The sequence below is a fragment of the Chenopodium quinoa genome, unplaced genomic scaffold (assembly GCF_001683475.1).
Source record: "Chenopodium quinoa cultivar QQ74 unplaced genomic scaffold, ASM168347v1, whole genome shotgun sequence".
Lineage (NCBI taxonomy): Eukaryota > Viridiplantae > Streptophyta > Magnoliopsida > Caryophyllales > Amaranthaceae > Chenopodium > Chenopodium quinoa.
In genome coordinates, this window is record NW_018743906.1 from 692,066 (window position 1) to 703,443 (window position 11,378).

Consider the following 11,378-nt stretch of genomic DNA (forward strand, 5'->3'; position numbering starts at 1 on the left):
TTCTTTTTAAACTACCTTTGTTAAATGTTACTCCTTCCATCCCTTAATACAATGCCTCAATCTCTTTATTATGTGAGGAATAAATACTCAAAAGAGGCATTGTATTAAGGGACGGAGGGAGTATGTGCAACTTTAGAATATTTTATACTCCGTATCTCACAAATAATATCCCAAAGTTGCACATAAATCACTACAAGAAAACAGCAAAATTGCAACGCAAAAAGTTCGTCGGAACTTATGCCATATCAGTCGGAAAGAAGGGTTCCGACGAAATTCCGACGGAACCGGTCATCGAAAAACCCTTTGTAGGAAATTGGTCATATTCCGACGGAATTTCCGCCGTAAACCTTCCTTCCGACGGAAATAACATCGTCGGACTTGAATTTAGCCTTAACTGATGATTCGTCGCAATTTTTCGACGAAAAAAGATCCGTCGTAAACTAAAAATTCCGATGGAAAAATCCGTCGCAAACTATAATTTACGACAGAATTTTCTATCGGGAAATATAATTTACGACGGAATTTTCTGTCGGAATCGGAATTTTCAGTTCCAGCCCGCCATAAATTTCTGTAAAAATATGCATTTCCAAACCTGAATTTTTTTTTATAATAAATCGACAAAAAAAAAAGCATTTCAAAACCTGAAATTGTTGTTTTAAAAAAATTAATTACCGACCTACGAAATTATATTCATTTACATATAAATATAGTAATTATGTTCTAGTACAAAAGATAGTCCATATTTTGGTATCTATACCAAACAAAAGCTATGTTAGAGTGGATATTTGCTAGACTAAAGCTAAGCTACGCAATCACCTGGGTACCCTGACCTGCTCCACCACTGCCCGGGTCATCCCTTGGGTCTCGATGCTGAGGATGAATGGTGGAACATGAGTCGTTGTTGGTGAAACGACTCATCATCTCATCCATACTCTCCCGGTATCTCCTCTCTATTTCAGCCATTCGGGAGTCAATTCGCCTTTGCATCTCGGCTTCCATTTGAGTTTGGAGAGCTTGCACCCTGTGTTCCATCTGGTCTTGCATCTGAGAAATGACAGACGACGTGTATTTCTGTGAAGAACGGGAAGCTCGACCCATCCGGTTGCCATAGTAGAGCTCTGCACTTTGGCCAAGCCCCTTCACACGACCCTTATTATTGCGCCCACCCACCGTCTCCCAGTACAACTCATTGGGACTCTTCTGAATCCCCTGACTCCTTGTTTCTTTGAGCTTCTTCTGGTAGGTCTCCTACAAAATATTGAAGATAATAAAAAAAATTGTTAAAAAAACAACCAACAACATAAGGTAAGGTTTCTTATTCTTGATTATTCAGTTGCATACTTGGCCTATATGGCTTAAATTTCAGGTGCCTATGGATAGAAATTAAGAAAAATAAGCACAAAAGTCACTTTACGACCCTTATTCATCCAAACGCAAGCAAATTTGGCCTATATGGCTAAAACCGTGCCTATTTTCTATGTTTTCAATTAAATGGACTCGTTCTTTCTTCTAACATTCCAATATCACATACTTTTAGGTGCCTAAGGATAGAAATTAAGAGAAATAAGCACATATGTAAATTATCGACCGTTACTCATCCAAAATCATCCAAATTTGGCCTATATGGCTAAAACCATGCCTATTTTCTATGTTTTCAAACCAATGGACTCGTTCTTTCTTCTAACATTCCAATATAAATTGCTTTTAGGTTCCTAAGGATAGAAATTAAGATAAATAAGCACAAAAGTCACTTATCGACCCTTATTCATCCAAAATCATCCAAATTTGGCCTATATGGCTAAAACCATGCCTATTTTCTATGTTTTCAATCAAATGGAATCGTTCTTTCTTCTAACATTCCAATATCAATTGCTTTTATGTTCCTAAGGATATAAATTAAGAGAAATAAGCACAAAAGTCACTTATCGACCCTTAGTCATCCAAAATCATCCAAATTTGGCCTATATGGCTAAAACCATGCCTATTTTCTATGTTTTCAATCAAATGGACTCGTTATTTCTTCTAATATTCCGATATCACATAATTTTAGGTTCCTAAGTATATAAATTAAGAGAAATAAGCACATATGTCAATTATCGACCCTTACTCATCCAAAATCATCCAAATTTGGCCTATATGGCTAAAACCGTGCCTATTTTCTATGTTTTCAATCAAATGGACTCGTTATTTCTTCTAAAATTCCAATATCACATATTTTTAGGTGCCTAAGGATAGAAATTAAGATAAATAATCACATATGTCAATTATCGACCCTTACTCATCCAAAATCATCCAAATTTGGCCTATATGGCTAAAACCGTGCCTATTTTCTATGTTTTCAATCAAATGGACTCGTTCTTTCTTCTAATATTCCAATATCACATAATTTTAGGTGCCTAAGGATATAAATTAAGAGAAATAAACACATATGTCAATTATCGACCCTTACTCATCCAAAATCATCCAAATTTGGCCTATATGGCTAAAACCGTGCCTATTTTCTATGTTTTCAATCAAATGGACTCGTTCTTTCTTCTAACATTCCAATATCACATACTTTTAGGTTCCTAAGGATAGAAATTAATATAAATAAGCACATATGTCAATTATCGACCCTTACTCATCCAAAATCATCCAAATTTGGCCTATATGGCTAAAACCGTGCCTATTTTCTATGTTTTTAATCAAATGGACTCGTTCTTTCTTCTAAAATTCCAATATCACATAATTTTAGGTTACTAAGGATAGAAATTAATATAAATAAGCACATATGTCAATTATCGACCCTTACTCATCCAAAATCATCCAAATTTGGCCTATATGGCTAAAACCGTGCCTATTTTCTATGTTTTCAATCAAATGGACTCGTTCTTTCTTCTAAAATTCCAATATCACATACTTTTAGGTTCCTAAGGATATAAATTAAGAGAAATAAGCACATATGTCAATTATCGACCCTTACTCATCCAAAATCATCCAAATTTGGCCTATATGGCTAAAACTGTGCCTATTTTCTATGTTTTCAATCAAATGGACTCGTTCTTTCTTCTAACATTCCAATATCACATACTTTTAGGTGCCTAAGGATAGAAATTAAGAGAAATAAGCACATATGTCAATTATCGACCCTTACTAATCCAAAATCATCCAAATTTGGCCTATATGGCTAAAATCGTGCCTATTTTCTATGTTTTTAATCAAATGGACTCGTTCTTTCTTCTAACATTCCAATATTACATAATTTTAGGTACATAAGGATAGAAATTAAGAGAAATAAGCACATATGTCAATTATCGACCCTTACTCATCCAAAATCATCCAAATAAGCATATAATGAGTTCTACTTTGCTAATTTGCCGTATATCAAGTCATATAATAAGTTTTTACCGCAATCCTTTTTGCTTTGGTGTTGGCAGCCACTTGGCCTTTTCCAGGCACTTCCTTGAAGTGTGTCTTCAAGAAAAGATCATGGGCATTTGGTAATTGGCCTTCGTTTTGTGCAGCCTTTATATATACATGTAGAAAATCAATGAAAACATGTTAGCCCACCAAAATTCATTAATACACAAATGACTTAATTGTTACTGGACATATTTTAGGAACCTTACCATCCTTTTAGAATGTTGTACAGATGACATTGAACCTTAAAAGTGGGTCGGTTTAACGACATTTTCCATGGATCCGCCTCTTCGGTTCTTCTTGTTTTGTTCCGACCGCTTCTTATAATCTGGATTAGTGGCAACAATTCGCATCATGCGTTCGTGGACATCCTTATTAAGCCATTTTGGTCTGCCACCATTCATCCTGTGTGTGATGTGGTAGAACGTGTCATGTAGGCGATTTGCAAACTTGTATTCGAAAGTGTCCTTCACATGGTCGTTTAACTCAGGTGCCCACTTAAATTTTTTCTGCAAAAAAAGAAAATGTCTTTATTACAAAATTCAACTCCATCAATATACTTTATAAAACATGTATTATGTTAGGTTAAAGTTATCATACGCTGAACAAATTCCAAAAGTGCTCTCTCGAATCTTCATCAACCTCTCCATAATTCTTCCAAGGCTCAACATAGTAGCCGGTTAGCGTGTCGGAGAGCACATTCTTCACCGGCTTATCATCAAACCTATAATAAAGGATAGACATTCATGTAAGTAGATAATCAACAAAAAGTGAACAAAACATGGTAAAAGTAATACAAATTCAGTTTATCAAAATAAATACGAATTTAAGGATATTTCATTACAAATACATACGCACCAAAGTGTGGAAGGGTCCAACTCCAGCAAGTCATTAGGTTGCGGGTCCTGTAGCTCCTGTTCCTGTTGCTCCTGTTGCCCCTGTACATGCCTATGAATCTGTCTCCGATTGATGATTTCTTGAGAGGCCCCCAAATCATGTGCCTCCTCTTCCTCTATTGACTCATCCTCGTCATCACGTACAACCTGAGATTTCCTCTTAGTTTTTCTCCTCTTGGACGTTTCTCCTTTATTTCCTCTTCCCATGATGACCACCTGAAAAAGTTGTTAGTACCATGATCGCACATTGTAATTTCATAAATTAGATCCATGACATTAAAAAATAAAATGAGACCAAAATTGTAATGCAATATTACAAGTTCGAGTAGTCATTAAAAACTAAACATTCGAAGACAATAGTTAAAGGAGTAACTACATATTCTCCTCTTCATTACTCTTATCACTACTACCACTATCATTATCACTCATTATTACTATCACTAGTGTCATCTAAAAAATACATCGATGTCCTCTTCTTCGTCACTATCACTGGATCCAATGCTTTCTTCTTCTTCTTCTTCTTCATCGCTTGAGATAATAAAGCCATCGTCATCATCATCATCACTATCAAGTTCATGGTCTGGAATGTTAGTTGGTGGACAAAGCGTTGCATATACTTGTGGTGAAGGACCCTGAAAAATTCTAAATCCACTGGAGCATCAATCACCGACCTTGCTTGAGTTCTAAATACAGCCCACCATTGAACCCAATCACGTTTAAGGCTAGGGTAAGATGCATAATACACTTGAGACACTTGGTAAGATAAGACAAATGGATCATACTTGGGATATTTCTTAGTATGATTTACTTCGACAAGCATGTATTGTTCATGAATGTTCATTCCTTTACCACAATCCATCCAATTACAACTAAACAAAATAGTCTTGTACTCATTTTCGGGACCGGTGTAGACAAGTTCAATTATGTCGTTTAAAATGCCAAAGTACTCTCCACCGTCCTCACTTGAGACACACACCCCATAATTCATCGTAGATTTGTGTTTGCCATAGGATTGTGTGTGGAAATTAAAGCCACCGACAAATATCTGGTTCCAAGTTCGAACACGCTTGAAAGGCCTCATAGACAATGCTCCCAACACATCGGAACTTGGTTTCTGTTCTCTCACCTATAACCGTTACGAATACAAATGTCACACTAATTGAAATGAAATATATTGTATTATCACAAGTTAATCGATATGCAATGTTCGAAAAGTATTATCACCTTGTGATGAAACCAATCAGGGAATTCACTTTCGCATTTCTCCATGACATCTTTTCGACGCAAATAAGTTCGAGTACTAAGAATGTAGTCCTCAAACTGCCTAATAGATTAATGACACATGGTTAATCATTACAGCAATTATATTAAATTTAAGGGTTTTTCAAAAGTTTATCCTAAACATATATACCTTTCGTATTCACCAAGAATGCCGGTATTTCTTAAAACGAACAAATGAGCACGTTCGAGTTCCTTGTCATCTAAATACCGAGTTTTACCCAAATTTGACACACGACCCTTATCCACCATTAACAGCTCTGGGATTTCATCGTTGTCAGCCGTGGATTCCACATCAGCATTCACATTTCGACCTAGATCTCGTGTTTTTGTGTCAACTGAGGGCTGAAAGTAATTGGAGCAGAAGTTTGATATCTCTTCAGTGAGATAAGCGTTTCATATGGAACCTTCAACACGAGCCTTGTTACCAATTTTTCGTTTCAGGTGATTGAGGAACCTGTAATTATTTTTATATAGTCGTATAAGTATAAGTAACGAAAAGCAATGAAAGAGATGAAAGTAAGAGTTGAGAAGGGGCCTTTGATTTACCTTTCGAAAGGATACATCCACCGATATTGAACAGGTCCACATAACTTGCCCTCATATGGCAAATGAATTGGTAAATTCTCCATGGAGTTGAAGAAAGATGGAGGGAAAACCTTCTCAAGCTTGCACAGGATCTCAGCTATGTTTTTTTCCAATCGCTCCATGTCGCTAACTGTAATTGTGTAGCAACATAAATCGCGAAAGAATTGGCTTATCTCTGTAATTGCATTCCATATATGGGTAGGGAGCAATTCTCTCAAAGTAGTGGGCAACAACCTCTCCATGAACACGTGACAATCATGGCTTTTCATTCCATGTAACTTACCTGATTGCAAATCAACGCATCTGCTCAAATTGGAAGCGTAATCATCAGGAAACCGCAGTTGTTTGACCCACTCACACAAAACCTTTCTCTTAGCCTTGTCAAGAGCAAATGGAGCCTTTGGCATGAATTCTTTTCCTCTATCATCCTCTTGAAGATGTAGCTGGGTCGTTTACAGTATTTGGCAATGTCATTCCGAGCTGATGGCGTGTCACAAGATAGCTTTTTTACGTCCATTATAGTGTGAATCAACTGATCAAAAATTTTTTTTTCAACGTGCATGACATCTAAGTTGTGACGAACAAGCAGATGTTTCCAATATGGAAGGTCCCACAGAGTGCTTTGCTTGAACCACCCTTTTTTTTTGCATTCTTCAGACGTTTCAGTGCCTCGGGGCCATCTGTTGCTTTCGGGAGGTTTTTCACACATTCCCAGAGTTCCTCTCTTGACATGATGTGAGGTGGTGAACCTTTTTCGACTTTGTTTTTACAAAATGCATTTTTACTATTTCGAAAAGGATGATTTGTCGGAAGGAATTGACGATGGCAATCAAACCAAGAAACCTTACCACCATTTTCGAGCCAAAATGCTTTGCTTTTCTCCATGCAATATGGACAAGCCTTCTTACCGGCTGTGGTCCAACCAGATAACATACCATAAGCCGGGAAGTCACTAACGGTCCATAGGATGGCTGCTCGAAGATTGAAATTTTGTTTTCTCGAAACATCGTAAGTATTTTCCCCAACTTCCCACAACTGTTTCAACTCGTGTATGAGCGGTTGCATGTAAACATCCAAGTTTCCCTTAGGGTTTTTAGGAACAGGAACGAGTAACGAAAGAAACATGAACTTTCTTTTCATACACATTGACGGGGCAAATTATAAGGGGTCAAAATGACAAGCCAACAAGAATATTGTCCCCCAAACTGACCATGTGGAGCAAATCCATCCGTACATAGGCCAAGTCGAACATTACGAGGTTCAGAGGCAAACTCAGGAAAGCAACTATCAAGGTGTTTCCACGCTTCACTGTCTCTAGGGTGTGCCATTATGCCTTGAACTCGAGGATTTTTAGCATGCCATGTCATTTCCTCGGAAATGTTTTTAGTTGCAAAAAGCCTTTGCAACCTAGGTGTGATAGGGAAATAAAATAGAACATTCAAAGGCACTAAGCTACCTTTAGAAGTCTTCTTGTATCGGTCGCTGCCACACACCCTACATGTAGATAATTGAGCATCATCTTTCCAAAAAAACATACATCCTTTCGGGCATGCATGAATCTTTTCATGGGGTAGCTCTAACCCCTTAACAATTTTCTTGACCTCATAGAATGTCTCGGCCATGTGGTTGTTGTTAGGAATCGCTTCATTAACCAAAGAAGCAAATCCATCAACACATCTGTGCGGCAAATTATACTCGCACTTTAGGCTAGTGATTCTAGAAGCCATCTCTAACACAGACAATGAACTCCCTTCGTATAACGGTTGTTCAGAAGCCCTTAACAAATCAAAAAATGGCTTGGCTTGTGCATTAGGCTCCTCCTCTAATGAAACAACCGCCTCTTCGGAATGCCCTTGATCTTGAGACTGACCAAATGCATCCAAAACCATTTCACGATATTCATTTGACTGCCTTCTACGATTTCTAGGAAACCCTTCCCCATGACACATCCACTCATAGTAATTATGTAAAAAACCACTGCGATACAAATGAAGCTTAACCGCATCCCAAAGACGACGTTTGTTTTTGCATTTAAAACATGGACACCTAACTTCATTCGGGTTGCTACTCTCGGGATGATCTTCCACATATGTAAGGAATTCATCTACCCCCTTCAAGAACTCAGGATTAATAGAATTCCCAACCTTCCTTACGTACATCCAACTACGTTCTTTTCGTTGCATGATTACAAGTTCTACACAACTAACACATATGCCATTAATCACATTAGTCACAAAGCACAATATATATTCATTACAGATCAAAGTGTTATGGAAATGCAAATGAGAAGAGAAATGATTTCCAAGGGTCCTTATCACTCCAACCTAACCCATCCTTGTACGTTTAATCTCACTAGTGAATGTATGACAGGATTTCAATTCTATGGAAAATCCGGCAGCATTCCCTACAGTTCTCCAAGTACACGATATAGGCGATTAGAAACACCTATATAGGTACCTAGAGAACATTATAGAGAAATGACAAGCAAGGATCTTCCTTAGAATTAAAAAAAAGGAATACATTCACCACCTAAGTGAGATTAAACGTACAAGGACAGTCCCAACCGGGGACTATTCAAGATATACTCCTAATGTGTATGCCTTGAACGGGTATCTAGGCATATGATTATGCAAATGATTTATTTAAAGATATTAAAACTAAACTAACATACAAAAAATTATACAAATATATCATAATTAAACTTAACATAAACAAACATATCATAAAACCATAACATTAATATAAACAAATTAAACCAAACAAAACCAAACTAAACTAACATATCATAATATTAAATCTAGTAACATGCATTATAAAAAATTAAACTTAAGTAAGAAACATTATATTAAACTAAACAAAACTAAACTAGATTATAATGAACTAAAGTAATCTAACATACATCATATTAAACAAAACGTACCTAAAGTTTCATAATATTAAACTAATCTAATATACTTTAGTAAAATTAAACTAAATTAAACCACATTATATTAAGATAAACTAAACTAAACTAACATACTTACAAAAAAGTAAACTAAACTAAACTAAACTAACATACTTACAAAAAAAAAGTAACTAAACTAAACTAAAACACATTATATTAGAATAAACTTAACTAAACTAAGTTATGTTAAACAAAAACCAAACCAAACTAACATACATACATTATATTAGGGTTTGTAATGTGACTAACCTTTAGATCTGCACTTCTTTTTGACAATTAAACCATCTAATTGTACAAATCCTACATATAAAATATTAAAAAAAATAATTAAATTAAATAAATAAGGGTTTATTATTAAAAAAAAATTGGGGAGTGGACAACTTACCAGAAAGAGATGAAAACTGCTACAGCCACGGCGAGGGAAGGGAGGAGGCCGGAGGCTGCGGTTGTGGTGGTCAAGGGAGGCTGCGGTTGTGGTGGTCAAGTCAGATTTGAATGTCATTAAAAAAAACGAAAACAAAAAACGAAAACAACTTACCTAGACGCGGCGCCGGCAACAACCAGCAGCGTCAATGGAGGCTCGACGGAAAACAAGTCGGCACTATAATTGGTCCAAAAAAATTCAAAAAATTAAATTAAATCAAAAAAATTAAAAACAAAATCAGAAAATAAAAAAAAATGTGAAAAAAAAATCTAAAATAAAATAAAATAAAATAAACCAGCAGCCCCCACCCCCAAAACCACCAGCCCCCCTCCCCCGGAAAAAACCATTCCCCTGCCGGAATTCCCCCATCCCAAAACTAACTTCCCCGACCCTCCGCCTCCTTTAATTGCCGGAAAACAACCCCACCGTCGCAAACCCCTCCCCTCCCTAAATCTATCCCGTAAGACCACCCTCCCCTAATTCCCCACACTCGAAAACCGGCTTGGAGAGGGGTTCGAGGGTGGGGTAAAGGAAAAGGGTGGGTTTTGAGGGCGGGGGAGGGCTGGGTGCCGAATTTCGGCGCTGCGGGAGGTGTTTACGGGGATGGGGGTGTTCTCCGGGATGGGCTGCTGGTTTAGGGTAGGGGGCTGGGTTGGGTAGAGTTGGTTTTTTTTAATTTTTTTTTAAATTAAATCAGATTTTTTAAAAACAAATATTTTTTATTTTTTGAGCCACTAACTGTGTGACACATGGTAATTTAAAAAAAATTAAAAGTTAACCTTTTCTTCAAGTAACAGATCATTTGGGTCCTATGAAAGAAAATACCCCTAAAATTTGGGATTTTATTAGAGATAACCTGCATTTGAGATTTTTAAAAGTAAAACGCCCAAAGCTGGAATTTATAAAATGAATGTTTCCTAATAATAATTGGTCTCTTAGATGCTGCATAGCAAAATTAATAGAGAACATCAATGTCTGCTGCTTTTGGTTTAAAAATCAAAGAGACTTGTTATTTATAACAACAGTTCTCTTAGATTTTCTCTCTTAAAAGAGACTGATTATGTATAGAATCTGGTCTCTTATTAGATACTCTCTTTATTAATTATCCATACATCCAATTATTTGTTTTTTTTCCCTCCAAAAAGCCCCTTATTTAAATTACTCATACTTTATAGAGTCATTAGAACCTATGGTTTAAAAGTCATAAAATAAATATATACTCATACTTTAATTAATTTTTTTTAATCATCGTAGCTTAATATTAATGAAACGAGTAGCTTAATATTCTTGAAAAAAATCTTCATTTGATGAAATTCTTGCTATTTGATAATAAGTACGAGTAACATATATATTTACTACTTTATTAAGCATATGTAGGGCTTTTTAATAATTTGATCATTGTATTGTATTGTATTGATAAAGCTAGAATAAAATTATTTTATTATTTTAAAATGAAAATTTATCTACCAAGATGAATGAGTGAAAATTAAAGGCTAATAACTGGTTTCCAACTTTTTTTTTTCCTCGTTGTTCCACGCTACCCCTACTTAGAAATCCTTAATTTGTCATATAACAATGCAAAGTTTTGAACATTAATATCTTTATTACTGTTATATATTAGTGCAAGTATTAAAAAAAAGTTGATATCAAATAGAGGAGTAACGGTGCAATACTTTTTCTCCCAAAATTACTCAATTATGCTTCTTGCATGCATGGTATGCATGCATAAATTCATACAAATCACCACAGAATAGTATCAGTCGAGTTATATCATTCAATTCATTTTTACATGCATTATGATGGCCTTTTGTCTTTTGTAAGACAATTACTTGATTGTGTTACATCATTT

General features: G+C 35.9%; 2 protein-coding genes across 2 annotated transcripts; both read right to left on the reverse strand.

Moving 5' to 3' along the window:
* Positions 1 to 647: 647 nt before the first annotated feature.
* On the reverse strand, positions 648 to 10,440 carry LOC110686922. Its single transcript, XM_021863535.1, has 7 exons — positions 9,491 to 10,440; positions 9,355 to 9,405; positions 4,258 to 4,511; positions 4,000 to 4,123; positions 3,609 to 3,908; positions 3,388 to 3,504; positions 648 to 1,248 (listed from the first exon to the last, which is right to left on the reverse strand). The coding sequence occupies exons 5-7, from the start codon at positions 3,636 to 3,638 to the stop codon at positions 805 to 807; spliced, it is 591 nt and encodes a 196-aa protein (XP_021719227.1). The 5' UTR covers positions 3,639 to 3,908; positions 4,000 to 4,123; positions 4,258 to 4,511; positions 9,355 to 9,405; positions 9,491 to 10,440; the 3' UTR covers positions 648 to 804.
* On the reverse strand, positions 7,298 to 8,344 carry LOC110686990. The gene has a single exon (XM_021863625.1). It carries the CDS (start codon positions 8,342 to 8,344, stop codon positions 7,298 to 7,300), a length of 1,047 nt encoding a protein of 348 aa, XP_021719317.1.
* Positions 10,441 to 11,378: the final 938 nt, after the last annotated feature.

Excerpts from the sequence above, each read along its gene's own strand:
- LOC110686922 (XM_021863535.1), bottom strand. The coding sequence starts at position 3,638 with ATGTCATCTGTACAACATTCTAAAAGGATG. Across the intron at positions 3,505-3,608 it reads TACAACATTCTAAAAGGATG|GCTGCACAAAACGAAGGCCA; the intron begins GTAAGGTTCCTA and ends GTATATATAAAG. Across the intron at positions 1,249-3,387 it reads CCAAAGCAAAAAGGATTGCG|GAGACCTACCAGAAGAAGCT; the intron begins GTAAAAACTTAT and ends AATATTTTGTAG.
- LOC110686990 (XM_021863625.1), bottom strand. The coding sequence starts at position 8,344 with ATGCAACGAAAAGAACGTAGTTGGATGTACGTAAGGAAGGTTGGGAAT.